General features: G+C 44.8%; 1 protein-coding gene across 1 annotated transcript in view; it reads right to left on the bottom strand.

The window, feature by feature from the left end:
- gabbr1b (gamma-aminobutyric acid (GABA) B receptor, 1b) overlaps positions 1 to 19,908 on the bottom strand; it is a 176,873-nt gene that overhangs the window by 67,681 nt on the left and 89,284 nt on the right. The window contains exons 7-9 of the mRNA XM_052071054.1: positions 18,034 to 18,200; positions 7,736 to 7,870; positions 764 to 934 (exon numbers count right to left, since the gene is read on the bottom strand). Coding sequence (XP_051927014.1) covers positions 764 to 934; positions 7,736 to 7,870; positions 18,034 to 18,200 — 473 coding nt within the window. The remainder of the gene's footprint in view (positions 1 to 763; positions 935 to 7,735; positions 7,871 to 18,033; positions 18,201 to 19,908) is intronic.

Genomic DNA, 19,908 nt, shown 5'->3' with positions numbered 1-19,908 from the left:
GGGAAGATACACACACACATGGAGAAGGGCAAGTGACATTCAAGGTTGGGACAAAAACAAAGTGAGGAGCCATTAGCCATAATAGAAATAGAGCAAACAAAAGAGCAGTGCGAAAAGGGGAAGACAGAAACAACTGTCCTTTTTAAAGGCAGCCTGTAACCATAACACTAAAAAAGCTACTTCTATTTTTGTTGTTGCAATATCAATTTTTTTGGGCATGATTTTCAGGCAGCTTGGGCAGGATGGAGGAGGTCTTTCCCCTTACAGCCAATCTACTGAATGCTATAAATGAGCCTTTTCTTTGAACATGTTATCTTCATAGAATCCAATTTACAAGATCTGTACAAATGGATCCCAAAGCATTCAGTTGAGCACAATAATTCATAATAGTTCCTAGTCCCCGATGCGTTCCACATTTTGCTCTTTGAATTCAAACCCATTAGGAAGGGGAGCTTCGATCTTGCAACGTAAGCACATTTGATGCATTTGGAAAGTAACACGAATGGACAGTTATCACACAGACTGAAAAAAAAAATGTGTGTTGAATTTACTCCATTTTATTTTGTGACGTGGTCACGCCTAGTAAAATAATCTGGATCCGAACACATTTTTAGGTTGACTTCAACAGATATGCATTAACCCTTTAGGGGACAACGGTCACTACAGTGGACAGCTTATAATCAGTGGACTATGCACATCATCGTTTAAAAAAAAAGAAAAAGCTACTGTTCCTGTGTGGCATTAAGAAGCATATTTTACTCACTGACGTAAAAACTTCTGTTGTCTGCTGAATGGTGGCAATCTTGGTCCATTTCCACTTCTGGAAGAGCTGGACTCGAGTTGGGTTGTGCAGTGTGGCAGACGGATGAGTGCGAAAGAAAGTAGGAAAGCGCTGGCGATTGGACAGAGCTGGAGAACTGGACCCATAGGACAACTGAGAGGGAAGAAGAATGTTTTGAATAAACAACTCCATATGCTGTATGGTTTTTTTTTCTTCTCTCTTTTGGGTCAGTTACAGAGGGGGTCACTTCTTTGAAAAGTCATTCAGTTCCCTTTCAAACACAATTACATACTTGTACATTCTGATTTGGCTTCCTCCATTATCAAAGACTCACAGTATCCTGATGTGACAAGCTTTTGCATTGCCCGTATGTCTGCACAATGGGGTAGTCTTTGAAGAGGGATTTGCCTTTCAATGTACCTTATTTTCCACACAAAAAGGCGCTTCGGCGTATAAGGCGAGCCGTCAATGATGGGCCAATTTTAAAACTGTTTTCATATATTGGGCACGCTGCATTATAAGTCACATAAAATAGAAGCTGCAACACTGGCTGTGATTGCGTTATGCATCCACTAGATGGAGCTACGCTAAAGGCACTACAATCCAATCCAAACAATACCTTGTTTATATAGCGCTTTTACAACTGCTGCAGCTCTGACAAACCACTTTACAGAATATTTAAAATACTGCTCAAGAAATCCGAATATTGATCCATATATTAGGTACATCGGATTATAAGGCATGCCGTCGGCTTTTGAGAAAATGGAATGCGTTAGGTGCGCCTTATCGTGCGGAACATACGGTAAAACAAACATCCAAGCCTAAAAAAAACGTTGGACTAAGCTAATAGTTGAACTATTGTCTCACACGGAATATTGTTTAAATCAGCCATTGTAAACCAGTTGAGCTAAGTTTAAAAGAATTAATTTGCCAGAGTTGCAAGAGGCATCAAATAGCAAACCGAGTGCAAGTGGTTGACGGACGTCACATCTAACTCAATACTGGCCGGTTCAAACGATAAGCTTTAAATAAGTGAATGTCAGGCTCTGGGTATCAAATCCTTAAGATATAAGTGCAACCTATTTACCATTTTGATCAAATTGCAATTGTCATTTGGACTATGATGTGCAATGACTCAATTCCATTCGCAAGTCAATTTGTAACAAAGAGCGAATCAGGATTTGGCTCCAAATTCAGTTTTTAACTTCTGTGGCTTTCTCAGTGGTTCAAAGTGGCTGAAAATACACCAATTGATTTATAGCAATATTTCAGGATCAATAATTTTGCAAAAACATTTCTTATGGCTATCTATCTCAACAGCAGACAATGATACAATCTAACATGGTCCAAAAGGTAAATAGTCAAAAATATATAAATAACACCCCAAATCGCTTTTTGGGGAAATGTTGGATAGGTGTGTTGATAATTCCCTGCCAAGTTTTAAACCCCCTGGCCAGCCAGTTGAAGCCTCTCTGTGTGAATTTACACATTCTCTCAAAGCTTTGTAGATTTGCTATAGGTTCTGTGGCTTCCTCTCACTGGTTGAGAGCAGGAAGAATAGTTGGAGTCACTAAATGAACCCCGGGGGAGGGGAATAGTAGTGCGACTTGTGTTTCGGCACTGCCAATAAATAATAAATTGTAGTTGGCTATTTTCTCATCGAATGTCAGCATCGCATCCAATTTCCTTCCAGCCCCGTACGGCATCTTAGTCACAATTGCGGACAACGGTGAAGGAATGTGGGTCATTGTCTCACAGAAGCAAGTGGAGGAACACTATCATATAAATAGCCGACTGTATGAAAAATGGAACAGTGTACCTCTTACCGGTATTGTCCCACAGTACACAATGACATAAGTGCTATAAGTTCTTAAAAAATATGGTAGGACCCAGTCAGTAAAGGTCAGAACTGACAGAACACCCGACACGTTAATTCATGTGATCTTTTTGTGTCCTATTTTCATTCCTTTTATTCATTATTTTACAGGTGTGACGCCAGGGAACATGCTTTGTTTATTTTTTTTTTATTATTATTATTATTTTTTTTTTAGCAGTAATAGAATAAATTAATTCATTCATCTTCTTCATTAATCCCCTCCGTGAGTCGTCACCTTACCGTGGTGGGGGGGTTTGTGTGTCCCAATGATCCTAGGAGCTAAGTTGTCTGGGGCTTTTATGCCCCTGGCAGGGTCACCCATGGCAAACAGGTTCTAGGTGAGGGGCCAGACAAAGCATGGCTCAAAGACCCCAATGATGATTAAAATAAATGGATCGAAGTTTCCCTTGCCCGGACGCGGGTCACCGGGGCCCCCCTCTGGAGCCAGGCCTGGAGGTGGGGCTCGTTGGCAAGCGCCTGGTGGCCGGGCCTACACCCATGGGGCCCGGCCGGGCACAGCCCGAAGAGGCAACGTGGGTCCCCCTTCCCATGGGCTCACCACCCATGAGAGGGGCCAAAGGGGTCGGGTGCAATGTGAGCTGGGCGGCAGCCAAAGGCGGGGACCCTGGCGGTCCGATCCTCGGCTGCAGAAACTAGCTCTTGGGACATGGAATGTCACCTCTCTGGCAGGGAAGGAGCCCGAGCTGGTGTGTGAGGCAGAGAATTTCCGACTGGATATAATCGGACTTGCCTCCACACACAGCCTGGGTTCTGGTACCAGTTCTCTCGAGAGGGGTTGGACTCTCTTCCACTCTGGAGTTGCTCACGGTGAAAGGCGCAGAGCAGGTGTGGGCATACTCATTGCCCCACGGCTCAGTGCCTGTACATTGGGGTTCACACCGGTAGACGAGAGGGTTGCCTCCCTCCGCCTTCGGGTGGGTGGACGGGTCCTGACTGTTGTTTGTGCATATGCACCAAACAGCAGCTCAGCATACCCACCCTTTTTGGAGTCCTTGGAGGGTGTGCTGGAGAGTACTCCTGCTGGGGACTCCCTTGTTCTGCTGGGGGACTTCAATGCTCACGTGGGCAATGACAGTGAGACCTGGAGGGGCGTGATTGGGAGGAACGGCCCCCCCGATCAGAACCCGAGTGGTGTTTTGTTATTGGACTTCTGTGCTCGTCACGGATTGTCCATAACGAACACCTTGTTCAAACATAAGGGTGTCCATATGTGCACTTGGCACCAGGACACCCTAGGCCGCAGTTCGATGATCGACTTCGTAGTTGTATCATCGGATTTGCGGCCGCATGTTCTGGACACTCGGGTGAAGAGAGGGGCGGAGCTGTCAACTGATCACCACCTGGTGTGAGTAGGCTCCGTTGGTGGGGGAAGATGCCGGTCCGTCCTGGCAGACCCAAACGTATTGTGAGGGTTTGTTGGGAGCGTCTGGCGGAATCCCCTATAAGAAGGAGTTTCAACTCCCACCTCCGACAGAGCTTTTCCCATGTTCCGGGGGAGGCGGGGGACATTGAGCCCGAGTGGACCATGTTCCGTGCCTCTATTGTTGAGGCGGCCAATCTGAGTTGGGCCGTAAGGTGGTTGGTGCCTGTCGTGGCGGTAACCCCCGTACTCGCTGGTGGACACCAGCAGTAAGGGATGCCGTCAAGCTGAAGAAGGAGTCCTATCGAGCCTTTATGGCCTGTGGGACCCCAGAGGCAGCTGACGGGTATCGACAGGCCAAGCGGAACGCAGCTTCGGTGGTCGCCGAGGCAAAAACCCGAGCGTGGGAAGAGTTCGGTGAGGCCATGGAAGCCGACTTCCGGACGGCTTCGAGGAAATTCTGGTCCACCATCCGACGTCTCAGGAGGGGGAAGCAGTGCACCACTAACACTGTGTACAGTGGGGATGGGGCGCTGCTGACTTCGACTCGGGACGTTGTGAACCGGTGGGCAGAGTACTTCGAAGACCTCCTCAACTCCACCAACACGTCTTCCTTAGAGGAAGCAGAGCCTGGGGACTCTGAGGTGGGCTCTCCTATCTCTGTGGCTGAAGTCACCGATGTGGTTAAAAAGCTCCTAGGTGGCAAGGCCCCAGGGGTGGATGAGATCCGCCCAGAGTTCCTCAAGGTTCTGGATGTTGTGGGGCTGTCCTGGTTGACACGCCTCTGCAACATCGCGTGGTCAACAGGGAGAGTGCCTCTGGATTGGAAGACCGGGGTGGTAGTCCCTCATTTTAAAAAAGGGGGACCGGAGGGTGTGTTCCAACTACAGAGTGATCACACTCCTCAGCCTCCCTGGTAAGGTCTATTCAGGGGTGCTGGAGAGGAGGGTCCGTCAGGAAGTCGAGCCTCAGATTGAGGAGGAGCAGTGTGGTTTTCGTCCCGGCCGTGGAACAGTGGACCAGCTCTACACCCTTATCAGGGTCCTCGAGGGAATGTGGGAATTCGCCCAACCAGTCTACATGTGTTTTGTGGACTTGGAGAAGGCGTTTGACCGTGTCCCTCGGGGAGTTCTGTGGGGGGTGCTTCGAGGGTATGGGGTACCGAACCCCCTGATACGGGCTGTTCGGTCACTATACCACCGATGTCAGAGTTTGGTCCGCATTGCCGGCAGTAAGTCAGAATCGTTTCCAGTGGGGGTAGGACTCCGCCAAGGCTGCCCTTTGTCGCCGATTCTGTTCATAACTTTTATGGACAGAATTTCTAGGCGCAGCCGAAGCGTCGAGGGGGTCCGTTTTGGGGGCCTCAGTATTGCATCCCTGCTTTTTGCGGATGATGTGGTGCTGTTGGCTCCTTCAAACGGGGCTCTCCAACTCTCACTGGAGCGTTTCGCAGCCGAGTGTGAAGCGGTTGGGATGAAAATCAGCACCTCCAAATCTGAAACCATGGTCCTCAGTCGGAAAAGGGTGGAGTGCCCCCTCCGGGTCGGGGAGGAGATCTTGCCCCAAGTGGAGGAGTTCAAGTATCTTGGGGTCTTGTTCACGAGTGGGGGCAAGGGGGAGCGGGAGATCGACAGGCGGATCGGTGCAGCGTCTGCTGTGATGCGGACGTTGTATCGGTCTGTCGTGGTGAAGAAGGAGCTGAGCCAAAGGGCGAAGCTCTCAATTTACCGGTCGATCTACGTCCCAACCCTCATCTATGGTCACGAGCTGTGGGTCGTGACCGAAAGAACGAGATCCCGGATACAAGCGGCCGAAATGAGTTTTCTCCGCAGGGTGTCCGGGCTCTCCCTTAGAGATAAGGTGAGAAGCTCGGTCCTCCGGGAGGGGCTCAGAGTCGAGCCGCTTCTCCTCCACATCGAGAGGAGCCAGATGAAGTGGCTTGGGCATCTGATTCGGATGCCTCCTGAGCGCCTCCCTGGTGAGGTGTTCCGGGCATGTCCCACCGGGAGGAGACCCCGGGGAAGACCCAGGACACGCTGGAGAGACTACGTCACCCAGCTGGCCTGGGAACGTCTCGGGATCCCCCGGGGAGAGCTGGAGGAAGTAGCTAGGGAGAGGGAAGTCTGGGCTTCCCTGCTAAAGCTGTTGCCCCCACGACCCGGCCCCGGATAAGCGGTAGATGATGGATGGATGGATGGAGAATAAATTAATTGTTAATTGTAATTGCACATCCACGGCAGTAAGTGCCGCTCTTTTTGTCAGAGTGTGCGCAGGGAGCATAAACATCGGTGACAAAGTTATTCTGCAGATTTATATGAGTTTTTTTGTTTTCTTTAACATTATCTAAAGGAGAGGCGGCCCGGTAGTCCAGTGGTTAGCACGTCGGCTTCACAGTGCAGAGGTACCGGGTTCGATTCCAGCTCCGGCCTCCCTGTGTGGAGTTTGCATGTTCTCCCCGGGCCTGCGTGGGTTTTCTCCGGGTGCTCCGGTTTCCTCCCACATTCCAAAAACATGCATGGCAGGCTGATTGAACACTCTAAATTGTCCCTAGGTGTGAATGTGAGCGTGGATGGTTTGTCTCTGTGTGCCCTGCTATTGGCTGGCAACCGATTCAGGGTGTCCCCCGCCTACTGCCCGAAGACAGCTGGGATAGGCTCCAGCACCCCCCGCGACCCTAGTGAGGATCAAGCGGCTCGGAAAATGGATGGATGGATGGATGGATTATCTAAAGGATGCAATGTTATGAATTTTCAGCACTGTAAGGAGCACCTAAAATTTAATTTTCTCAAAAGCCGACAATTTTTGGACGTAGTATTTTCAATGTTCTGTTAAGTGCTTTGTTACAGCTGCAGAGGTTGTGAAGGCTCTACATAAAAAAAAGCTGTATTTATGTAGATTTCCTTTAGCGTACCTCCATCTAGTGGATGCATAACGCAACTGCAGCAGCTATTGTAGCTCCTACTCCATGCGCCTTATGATGTGGTGCGCCCGATTTTCATATTTTTACATGAGTCTTTCTTTATATATATATATATATATATATATATATATATATATATATATATATATATATATATATATATATATATATATATACACACACACACACGCACACATACACACAGACACTGTAGAAAAAGTGCCGATACATTTGTTTCAGGACTAACAAATGCCCTGTAACTTTCGCCATTAAAGTTACAAGTGTTTAGAGTGGGTTATAATGTTTCAACGTATTTATATTGCAGTAGTTTGCTTTTTTTACAGCCGAGTGTAAGCCTGATTTCCCCATATGCTCTCCGAGCCTTGAAAATCAATCAAGAGAGAAGCATTAAATTTATACTGGCTATTATGATTATCAAAGTCTCACTTCACAGACTGCCTACATAGATCAAACCTATACACACAGGCTGACAATTTGAAGAAATTGACATTTACTGGACACACATTTCTTGTCCTTATATGTAATGTGATATGAAGGTCTGCTTCATCTACATATTTTGTTTTCTTTTTACAGTTACCCGCATTAGTTTGGTCCCTTTTTGTCAGCAGGAAATGGCATTTACGAAACACAAATCGGGCTTCTGATGCTTCTGGAATCTACCGCTGCTATGGTCAGGCATATCTTGTTTTTTCCATTAAGTCTGTTGTGGCTATGATATGACAAAAAGTTGCATCGTGTTGCAAATGTGAATCTTACAACTATGAGGTTCCACATCCGGGCAGCCTCAGCCACCAGTGTGGACACTGAGCTGCAGCCAGGCATCAGTACAATCTTGATGGGCTCGGTGTACAGAAGGTCGTAAAGCAGCTTGGTGGCTTCTCCGGGATCACACTGTTGACAGAGATACAATATGGCTATCAGTGAATATGCTATGCTAGTGTTTGCCAACTTGAGTTGATCTAAGGCACATATATACATTGGGGTGGGTGCTGAGGCGGGTGAATCACAGCACAACAGTAAACAAATCAGAATTCAGAAATATATATATATGTGATATGATCCGAGCGAAGATATTGTGGGACTTCCAGATGCAGACTGACAAGATGGTAATGGCGAACCAACCAGATCGTGATCATAGAAAAAGGGCGGGTAAAGGTGACAGTCGTGCCTGTGGTGGTTGGAGCAATTGGGGCAGTGACCCCCAAACCGGCTGAATGGTTGCAACAGATCACATCTTAGTCCAGAAAAGCGCAGTGCTGGGAACAGCAAGGACACTGCACAGAACCCTCAAGCTTCTTGGCCTTCTGGTAGAGGACCCGAGCTTAATGAGGGACGGACACCACCCGAGGGGTGAGACGAGGATTTTTTAAAATTTTACATACACAAGAAGAGAGAGAGAGAGACACACACACACACACACACACACACACAGATGAACTATACAAACAAAAAGATATGGCAAGGCACAGAGAAACCATCGGAGGAAAAGAGCACCCAAGGGGAGCCCATTCACGCTGACAAGAATGACAGCCGCCACACTTCCCAGCGTGGAGCCCCCCCCCCCCCCCCCATGGAGGAAACACTCGAATATCAGATCTCATTCAGATGCGATCTCACAAATACGTAAGGTCACGCACATGCATTGCTAAGGAGGCAATGTGAGGCATGCTTCAAGGTCATCTCAACCCTGATGGCCTTGTCAGTGGAGGCTCCATTTTGGGAGGCTGGGGGTGGGGGGGACATTTGCCCAACCAGGCAAGTTGCATTACCTTGAGTCACAAACACTCTCGCTTGCTTTCCAATTAAAACTTAAAGTAAATGAAAAATCCATAAGCAATTTAAGTGATAAGGCTAAAGGCACACTCGGCTTTAATCACGCATCAGTGTGCAAGACACAGTGGGTTGACTTTATATTGGCTTGTTGGGAATTCTAAGGTTTACAAATGTCATTTGGTACATTCTCATGATGTCACATCACGCTATAGCTATATTACATTGCTGAACAAAATTATTTATCATGAATTTTATGTCAGAAGTGAACCATTCTGAAATGTATGTATGATATGTTAAGGTTTTTTTAGAGCAGTTGTCCCAAAGCTCACGCCACGGGGGTGTATACTATTCATCGGTGCATAAATCCTGTTATGCATATCAAACAGAATCAGCATTAAATTACAGCACAGCAAAGTGATTTACAAAAGTGTACCAATAAAAGTATGAAGAGAAATGGCTGGTCAACAAGAACTAGGAAAAACAAGACGTGAACAAAAAAATGCTTCCAAAAGGCAAAGAAATTGTTCCCCCCCAGAAAACCAACGAAACGTCAGCAGTCCAATTCACACGCAAAAACAAACGCAAGATCAAATGACTAAACAAAAACTACACTTACAAAAGAACGACTACGACGACAGCGAGAGGTCGAGAAAACAAACACTTGAGCAAGAACAGCAACTAGATCAAATAATCCGACGGGCAGCGGGCAGTTTATCAGTCCTTAAATACATGGCTACTGAAACGTGGCAGCAGGTGTGCACGCTGAAGGGAAAGCCCTCGTCTGCCACCCGCTGGAGACACACAAGAACGGGATCATGACAATAATATGACGTCAGCTATATTAATTTAGGTTTGGTGGGGCTACTCTTGAAATAATTATGCTGAAAAACACATTCTTAGTTCTTTTGTATTTCAAATCACGTTGAAACATACAATCGACAAATTAAATTTGGATTTTATTTCCACCATAGCCGATGCAGTAGATTTACCAGAGACCAACATGTTCATCATTACTGGGGGATGAAGAGACAAGCACACACACACACACACACACACACACACGCACACACACACACGCACACACATACACACACACACACACACACACACACACACACACACACACACAATCACCGAGGTGCAGCATATTAATCAATCTCGGTTCCATACGGTTGATTAAAGACTAGTCCCCGGACACCTGACATGAACTGCTGAAATGGGATATTACATTTTCAAATGTGCTGAGAAACATACCAGGAGGCTTGTGGCTTTTGAGAGTTTTGCTAATGATTCATTATTTAGTTTTTCATTTTCCATCTCTTTTGTCTAAAGTCTTCAGTTGTAACGATCCAAGCTGGAGCGGTGACCAACCCGTCACAATTGCACAGATTTAAGTGACAGGAATAAGAAGAAGAGTCTTATATAATGATCCCATCTAGCTTTATTGCTGTTCTACATTCATCCGAGCAGGAGCTGCACAGCAACAACACAAAGCAGGTCCGCTCAACTTATCAATTTGGCAGAGTGATCATCACGAGCGCCGCAGAGATAAAGCTCTTAGAAATGACAGAATGAGAAGAGCAAACCCTTTAAAAAAAAGAAGCTGCCGTCAAACATGACCCTACATGTATCGACAGTCCAACAGACTGCGTGAAACCTCGGCAAAACCTCATCCGCCGAGACTGTACAGCCTGTCATTTTAAGAGTCATTCAGTTGAAAACACGGAGCGCTGGAAATTTTCTTTAACCTTGGCTATGACAGAATGCGTTTCAGTCATACATTCGGCATCATTGCATGCCTTGAGTTTGTCGTCATGGCAACGGTGAGCTTGAGATGCCAGTGTTAAAGTCACATTATTGACACATATATGTGCATGTACATATATAAGATATATAAGACGGTGTTTTTTGCATTGAAATAAGAATGAAAAAGTGGGGGTCGTCTTATATTCGGGGTCTAGAGTTTATATCCATTCACGACGCTAGATGGCGCCAGATATCATTGAAGCGAATGCTGGACTTGACTCCCGAGGCCAAAGTGAACCCCTGTCACGAAGAATAAAAATAACAATAGCGGTAGCACGAAGAATAAAAATTAAAAATAGCGGTAAAAAGGAAAAGAGAAGAAAATAGAAATAAATAAAAATAGAAAAGATAGATAAATGGAGAAACGTAGTGACAATCTGGAGAAAAGTGGGTCGAAGCTCGGCAGCTGAGGAGAAGTTATGATGTCATTTTCATTTCAAAAACCAGAAGCCATTCATTTACGAATGTGATTGCACTTTAGATTTAAATGAGGCAAAATAACAACAAAATAATCCTAGACAGGGCTTGTGTTGTTTTTTTTTTTTTTTTTAATTTGTAATGGGCGACATTTCTCATAGTCCCGTTTTGTTCAGCGGAGATGTTGGCGCTGCTGGACAGTGCGTTGGTGCGACTGGATAGATGGCTGGTGGAGGTAAGTGTGACGAGAGAGAAGCGTCGGCGCATAGCGCCGATGCGTATTTGGAGCTGAGAGTCGGCGCTTGGAATTGAAGTGGATTTACATGGCACAAAGGGAACCGAACCGATCTCTTTTTTCGCCAATGGACGCGACAGCTTCTTGGTTACTTTCAGTCGTAGCTTGCACATTTTGAGCGTGAAGTCTCTGATCCACTGATGAAAGGACACTTTGATTTTCCCCCCCTTTCATTTAGAACTGCTTCAAACAACAAAGCGTATGCAGGAAAAGTGGTTACAATTGCATGACTGTCCATGTCTCATGTGTTTTATTATTTTATGTTAACTGTTCTGCAAAGCGCTTTGCACCTGTTGTGAAAGCCCTATATAAATAAAGATGTATGTATATAAACACTCGACTCACAAAATGTTTGGGATATTTGTTTATTGGGTGAAATTTCGGGACGAGGCTAAAATGCATTCCAACCTTTACAGGTGATCTTCTCAAAGCTTTTGAATGTTGCACATGTCCAACTGTTAAATGCACAAGATGCTGCTCTATCGCAAGGCGCTTAACGGCAAAAATTCAAACCGTGAGTTTGATCCTTCAATCGACCAATAAATGTCCAGGTTCTATTAAAGCTGATGTGATCGTCTTCATGCTGTTCACATTTTTGACATAATGAGACCAAGACGACACCCAATAATGTATCAATAGTTTCTTGCCATTGTGATGCTTCAAACAGGACGCTCTCAGATGCAAGTGGCCACCGAGCTTAGTGTCACAGTGTGTCATCAGCAGGTTGCAATAGAGCTACCGGGAGACTGGAAGAGTCATAGAAAGAAATGGACACCCCTCTGTCGGGTGTTAAGCTCCTCGTTAGAGAACAGCAACTTGTGCAAAAAGTACAGAAAGACTCACCAGTTGGACATGTGCATTCAAAAGCTTAGAGAAGGTCACATTAACTTATCCCGTAAAGTTGTGAATGTATTTTAGGCTCATCCTGAAATTTCACCTAAAAGCCAAATATCCCGAACATTTTGTGAGTGGTGTGCACACTTTCGCTACTACGTTCGTACAACTTTATCAGTGCATTTGTAAATGTACTTTCTAATATTGGTTGGACAATAATTTTGATCTCCCGCAATAAATAATAGTGTTTAAATCAGAATGTAAATCCTTGATGGAGTATATGCATGTGTACGTCAGAATGCGTGTGTGCAAACATTGTGAATGGCATTGTTAAGTTTGAAGGATTAGCCTGTCAATCAGTCAAACCCTTGCACAAACCGAGTCGCTGACTTAACTCCTACACACTGGGGAAATCACGACCCCATTTAAATGAGATGCTATACGGTCTGTGTCCAACCCTTTGGCTTCCTCATAATACTATGAACCTTTGGGACCCGTGTCTGATTTCAGCACAGCAGGATTCTGACAGACATTTAATCGTCTTTTCAGTGGATCTCATGAAAGTCAGAAATTCTCTGCTCGGTTTACACAGACTTTGTAGCATTGCTGAATCTCTGGCAGAAGTGTTCGGAGGGGCAGGCAGTATTTCTTACATTAACCCTTTCGAGGACAGCAGTCAATACAGTGGACAGCTTATCATGTTGTCAGGTTACTGGGGGTAGGAAAGGGTTAACCTAACTCAGTGTTATTTTCCACCCAGACTAGTTTAAACATCAACAAACACTCGTCTGCTCCTGATTGCGCATTCAGTCGGAGAGCCAAAATAGTGTTTGTTTGAAGTGATGTTGTCAAGGTTACTGCCGTTATGCCGATCCACGTCGAATGCCACCAAACACCCTCCACGCCTCTGGCATTTGAAGTGGGGATGCAATACAGAGCAACTCAAACGAATAAAGGTGATGCTTTTAAAAGCACAAGCATGTCACAGTGCAAATTTAAGTCTACATTTATGTCAGTGAGCGTTTATGCAGAGAAATGATAAATTAGCAATTTAGAGGACACAATCATTTACATGGTATACACCAGTGGTCCTGATCGGCAGGTGGGAATTAGTGGTAGCGCTCTAGAGTGGTTTGCACTAATATTGTTTTGAGTCCCACTTTGCCCATCTGTAGTAGGATCTTTTAGGCCCCTGTTGTTGTCACCGTATTTGTTTGTCCTTAGGTTCCATCCTAAGATGACATAGTATTTCCTTCCACTGCTATGTGGATGACAGACAGATCTACAGTATGTCCCGCTGAGCAAAAAGGATGCTGAATACCACTGTGTCTTACGTTGAGGTAATTAAAATCGTGGATGTCACTGAATTTTACATTTCAACAAAAAGAAAACAGAGTTTTTGGTCCCAGTGGCCCTAGTACGACCCACCCTGTTGGCCTGGGACCCCTAGCATCTTAGTTAAGGCAAACAGTCTCAAACTTGCATTTCAATTGGATAGTGATTTTATATTGCACCGGCAAATCAGTGCTGTTGTTAAAGATAGCTTCTTTCATCTATACGACTTAAAAACAATAATTAATGCCTTTGTTACATCTTGGCTATATTACGGTCATGCATTTTATTCTGGAAACAGCCAGGCCTCCCTCAAGCGTCTCCAGTTGGTCCAAAATGCTGCTGTTCACCTCCTAACTGGAACTCGTAAGAGGGAGCACAAACCCACAGTGACGTCTCTTCACCGGCTCCCAGGAGAGTTTAGAGTTCATTTTAAGATATTACAGTCAAACCTCGGTTTTCAAATGTCTGTTCTCGACCAAATAGGTTTTTGACCAGAAAAGTTGAGATTACTACGCCTCGGATTACGACCGAAAACCGGCTTTCGACCAAATATATTCGAGCATACCCGAATACGCCACTTGACTCCTCTCGGCTTCCACATACGAGGAAGTGACGCTTCCTCGTGTCGCGTTCATTGTGAGCAGACGTGTTTGTTGTGATTTACGCAAATCTGACTGTTATTTCTGCATAAACTACTTTATTAGCCCTTATTAGGGCTAATAAAATAGTTTTGGATTTTGAACAAATGGCTTTTCGAACAGCCTTCTGGAATGGATTATGGTCGAAAACCAATGTATGATTATTTGTTTTCTAATAATTAAATGGCCTCGCCCCAGCTTACCTCTCTGAGTTCCAGCACCCTTACCAGCTGCCTGGTGCCTCAGGTCTGCAGATCAGATGTCACTGGAGGTGCCGAGAACTAAGCGGAGCCTCAGAGCGCATCGAGCTTTGTATGTATAAAATGTTTGCGGGTTTTTTTGCTTTTTTGGGGGCGGGGGGCGGGGTTGGAGGGGGTCTGTTTTTGTGGAGTATATTAATTCTGATCTGGAATATAAAATAAGAAAATAAGTGGACATGGCTGGAGTATTACAAAAACAAATTCTGGGAGAAATGTTTTTGAACTGATAAAAGAAAGATTAACATTTGTCACAGAGCGGTGAAGGTCATTTGCCCCTCCTCCTGTGGCAGTCTGATTGTCAGCTGCGCCCTGAATGTTCCCTTTTTTCCTTTTGTTTAAATAGCCCTGTCTCTCTTTGTCTTGTGTGTTGGGGGGAAGGTGGCCTTTTTCTTCCTCCGTGTCTTCGTTTCATTTCGGGTAGTGAGGATGTTGGTTATCCGAGTACAGGCTGGAGACGAACAGTGCCTTCGAAGGTTTGATTTGCAGAATTTTCGGGCACATGTGAGTTACAGACAATGGCTGCAGATCACAAGTGCAAAGACACAAGGGATTCGCATCATATTTATATCATCAGAAGGGCAGTACCGAAACTATGGTGCGGCATCGGGACTTTCGTTTCTCCTAAACCGATTCTTAGCTTGTATCAGCGGGTGCATTCCGATGCTCTGTGCGTCTTCACAAAGTCTTCAGTAAGTAGTGTATCAAAGTTAAGTGATGAGTGCTTCAAGGATGCAAAGTTTCACTGCGGGCATGAGAAAGTTAGCCAGGCATGACTTGTGCATGAACTCCGGCCCCTCGCCACAGCCCTTGACATGATTCCGTAGCCGCTAGCCCTCCCAAAAAATCTCCCCTATATTCTGAATCCTGCAACTGTGTCCTTTGTCCAAGCCTGGTAACTGACAGATGCAACCAAATTCATCAGCCAGTCGTCTAAGTTGTGCGTCAGTTGCAGACCTGCAAAAAAAAGCTGCACTGTTGAGCTCTTACCTCATAGTACTATTTTCATGCCAAATGTTTTGAGTCTACAGCAAAATAATTAATTATCCTCGCTGTCCCAATATTTTGAGGTTAGTGACGTCAGCTAATTTTTTTTACCGTAATTTTTCATAGTACAACATAAGGGCAACATCCTACCACCTGCCTACAATGGAATAGTTGACAACATATCAGCTGTATGATGGTGTGACTATCGAGGGGAATTAGTGTAGCAGACAGTGATCCAAAGAAAGCTCACTGTGACGTGTACGGACCATATACTTTATACACTGCACATACATAAATTATACAGTACAAATTACCATGCTGCACTTCTTAGAAAGTGGCAGCTATTGCCTTTTAATGCGTTTTTATGCCACATTACCGTATTTTCCGGATAATAAATCGCTCTGGAGTATAAATCGCATTTTGGGGATTTATTTGACAAAATCCAAGACAGAGAACGCACATGTCACATTGAAAGGCAATTTAAAATAAAAATAAAATAGATAACAACGATAAGTGTACGATATGCTAACATTACGTGACACATGAATGACAAACGGAGAACATGCCTGGTACGTTCATGTATCATATTAAGAGTTATTCAGCTAACTATAGCATAAAGAACATGCTAACACATTTATCAAACCATCAGTGTCACTCCAAATAACGAAATCCAATGAAATATTCAGACTCTGCGTCACTTTTAAACAACTTCGCCAACACGGGAGGTAGAAAATGCGGCGCTTCCTCTTCTACCTTGCTTACGTCAGACACATCGTGACGTAATCACACCACTGGTCAAAGTATGGGAAAAAAAACCCCAAAACCCCTGCGATTTATAATCCGGAAAATACAGTATACTTTGGAAGGTCACAAACTGTACGACAGCTGATTTGTCAAGTCAAGTAACTTTTCCGTCAAATGTGCTCTATGTGCATTGTGCAACATACGACACAGATGACATTTCTTTCCTCTACACCACAGGAGAGAGAGGAGCTGCTGCGGCTACCTGTGCCGCCATCAAAAGAACAGTTAACATAAAATGGCTAAATAATACAACACAAAACATAAGACACAGACAGTCATGCAATCCTAACTACTTTTTCTGCATACACGTTGTTGTTTGAAGCAGTTATAGATGAAAGAGGATGAAAAACGAGATTGGCTCACATTTCCTGTCCCATGTAAATCCGCTTCAATTCCAAGCGGCGACTCCACATACGCAACTGCGCTCTACGCTGATGCTCCTTTCTTCTCATCGTCGGCTCCACAAGCCATCCATCCATCCAGCCGCAGACTGTCAAACAGCACCAACATTCCCGCTGAACAAAGCGGGGCTGTGAAAAATGCTGCCCATTTCAGGTGCAAAAAATAGAAGTGCCCCGGTGCTGTCCAGCAATGACAGACAAATGGCACCGACATTCCTCCAAACCAAACCAGTGCTGGTATACCCGTACTGCCGAGAAGGCAAAAAGACCAAGCACAGATTCTTCCCTTGACGAATGTCGTGGCCCAAAAATTATGAAAACAATCCACATCAGGTCCACATCAAACAACAAACACCATGTGACAAAACAAAACAAAAACACACGCAAAAATAAAGCGAGGCTCTTGAAGAGCACTTGCCGATGGCTGCCAATTCGGGCACCATCTTGGGGCGGAAAATAAATATTTAACAAAATTTGGGTATGAGACCACATTATCGTCTCAAACAGCTCAGGTGTTATGATACATTTTTACTCTACGAACTCTACAGCCAACGGACAAGTGATAATAATGTCAAACCCAGATTACACAAAAATAAAATCCTCAAAACAGACACGAATAAAATCCAACAGTGGTCTATTTCAGTTACAAAAAAAAGTGTTTATCCCTTTCAAGCACCTTGTCACCTGATAATGATAAGCTGTCCACTGTCATGGACTGTACACTTGCATCTCATGCAAGGCAAGCTCTTGAGGCAGAACGCTGGTGTGCTAAACTGGAAGTTCAATTTTCTATTTTTTAAATTAGCTGGTTTGGCTCACATGACAGGCCAGCCCAACTTCAGCATTTATGCATTGTGCTCACATAGGAGCTACGAGGAGGAGTTGCACACATCTCTCACTGCGGGCCAAGAATAGTCTTTTTCACCCACTCAGATGACTTTTTAAGTCTGCAGACAGTCCACATTTCAACCTTTAACTCCCCCCTCCCCCTCTCATCGCAATACTTTATTTCATAACTATTAACCCTTTCATGCACCAATAATGATGACCCGGAACCTGATAACATGACAACCTGTCCACTGTAGTAACCACTGTCTCTGAAAGGGTTAACTCATTCAGCACCAGAGATCAAGTCTGAAAAGACGTGTAAAAACGTCTTTGGGTTGTGAATGAGTTTTAATAGTATTCCTACCTTTGTAACTACCATTTGTTTCACACGTTTCTGCTCTCCCGCAGTTCAGGACAGTTTGATTCCTTGGCCTTTGTGGAGTCTACTGTGTGGTCTACGATTAGACAAATTCACCTCCCTAACGGCTTGAACATTTTATCCGACGAATGTGCACGGACAACTTAAGAGTGATGAAATGCGGTTTGTGTTATTTAATTATTTTTTTCCTCACTCATAGACAAATCAGCTTTTTGTTGTTACATAGATGGCATGTGCTGTAGTTATTCAGATACTATAATGTAAAATATACTTTAATTTAAAAAAAGGGAAGTTACTCACCATGCTGTCATAATGTATTAACTCCAGCTCGTAGTCCGGAAGAATATCGGCTCTCTCATTCACCAGAGCCAAGGCCATCTTAGCAGCAGGGAGGCAAGCTTGCCCTCCAGGCCAGCCTCCGCTCATTGGGAAGAGAGCTCCGATGTATAGCTTCTTCTTGCCGAGAGCTGGATAGGGGCAGAACAGGACCACAGCGAGTGTCAGGGTCAAGGTCAGACACAAGCCGGCGGCAGACCTGCTGTGAGAGCTGCTTTGCCAGACCGCAGCCATGCTATCGGTGGTCCTGTGCTTCAGGCTCGGAGGTTACTTGAGAAAGTTTTATTCAACCAGAACTTTGGAGCTCGCGGCGGGTCTCGTGCGAGTAGGCCAGAAAAAAATTAATCTCCATGAGCGAATTTCATTTGCTCTCGGAAATGGGGTGACATTTGCAATATACTATTTGACTGACCGTGACATTTGATTTACTTTTTGCTCTTCAGATAGATAGAGACTAATTGGTCTTCATGCCAAAATGCATAAGTTCACTTTTTCGTCCAACGAGTCTCTCAAAGTTAGCCAAAAAGACGAACTGGTAGGAAATTCCAAAGAGAAGAGCGGGATTCGGTTAGCCCCAACTTGAATATGAAGTCAAGATTTTCAGATGACCGTCATGGTTCCGAAACGTTTCAGATTGTTTCTCAGGATCTGCTTTTCCCCCATGGACAAATAGGAAGACGATCCATCACGAAGGAACACATCTGAAAGTCTCGCAATTTTTGCTCAGATCCACTCTTGTCAGACCGCCTACATTCTCCGCTTTCTGCTCCAAAGGCGCATTATGACACACGTCAGCTCGGGAGAGCGCCGCAGTACACCAGCATCATCTGTTGGTTTCCATTCGGAGTAGCCGAGTCGAACGAGCAGGACTCGGGAAAGGTGTCAAAATGGAAAAGTATCCCAATTGTCGAGCTCCCCGGGAGGAGGAAGACAGTGGAGAGGAGAGTAGGAGTTGCACAGCACAAACGTTTTCCGACTGAGGTCTGACTGCAGCAGCACAGCAGCCGCATGTGGGAGCGTGTGAGTGAGGAAGGAGGAAGAGGAGGAGAAAGAGGAGCAGGAGGGAGAGGGAGGGATGTTCTCTCCGTTTCACAAACCACTTTGAATTTGCAAAACCATAAGAGTCTCGCTCATTTATCTCCTCCCACTCTTCGCCTTCGTCACAACCCGCCCACCTTCCTGCCCTCGCGACCAAACATACTTTTGGAGGGTATTTTTCACGCAATGCCTTCAACCCAATTCAAATAAATGTTTTTCATGAACCAATGATCGTTCCGAGAGGATGGGGCCAATTTCTGTTAGTCATGTTTACTGCGAGCCACGATTCTAGCGCCATGATTTGTTTTAGTTCAAGCGCAACGTGTCCTCCCGCACTGACTTGTTGCATCTCTCGCGACATCTCGCGCGATGATGTTCTTCCTCCATTGCACAATTCTTTCCATTGTTAAATGTTTGCTACTGCGGTTCTTCTGATAAGGGTTTGATGCTGCCAATCGCCAAACAGATCAACCATGAGTGAGATCGTCTGATTCTGACACTGCTCACTAACGATGAGAAGAATAAGACATTGGATTAATGTGTGAATTTTTTAACAAATTAAACATCTGATTTTTTTGACAAGAGATTGATCACTAACCATAATAATAATAATATGCGATTGGATTAATCTGTTCATTTTTTAATTAATATATCTGATTTTTTTATAATAGATTAATTTATCACTAGCCATTATAATAATAAGCAATTGGATTATTCTGTCCATTTTTAATAATTAATATATCAGATTTTTTATAATAGCTTAATTGATCACTGACCATTATAATAATAAGCGATTGGATT

The sequence above is a fragment of the Hippocampus zosterae genome, chromosome 7 (assembly GCF_025434085.1).
Source record: "Hippocampus zosterae strain Florida chromosome 7, ASM2543408v3, whole genome shotgun sequence".
In the NCBI taxonomy this organism is placed as follows: domain Eukaryota; kingdom Metazoa; phylum Chordata; class Actinopteri; order Syngnathiformes; family Syngnathidae; genus Hippocampus; species Hippocampus zosterae.
This window is presented reverse-complemented; position numbering and strand designations above follow the sequence as displayed.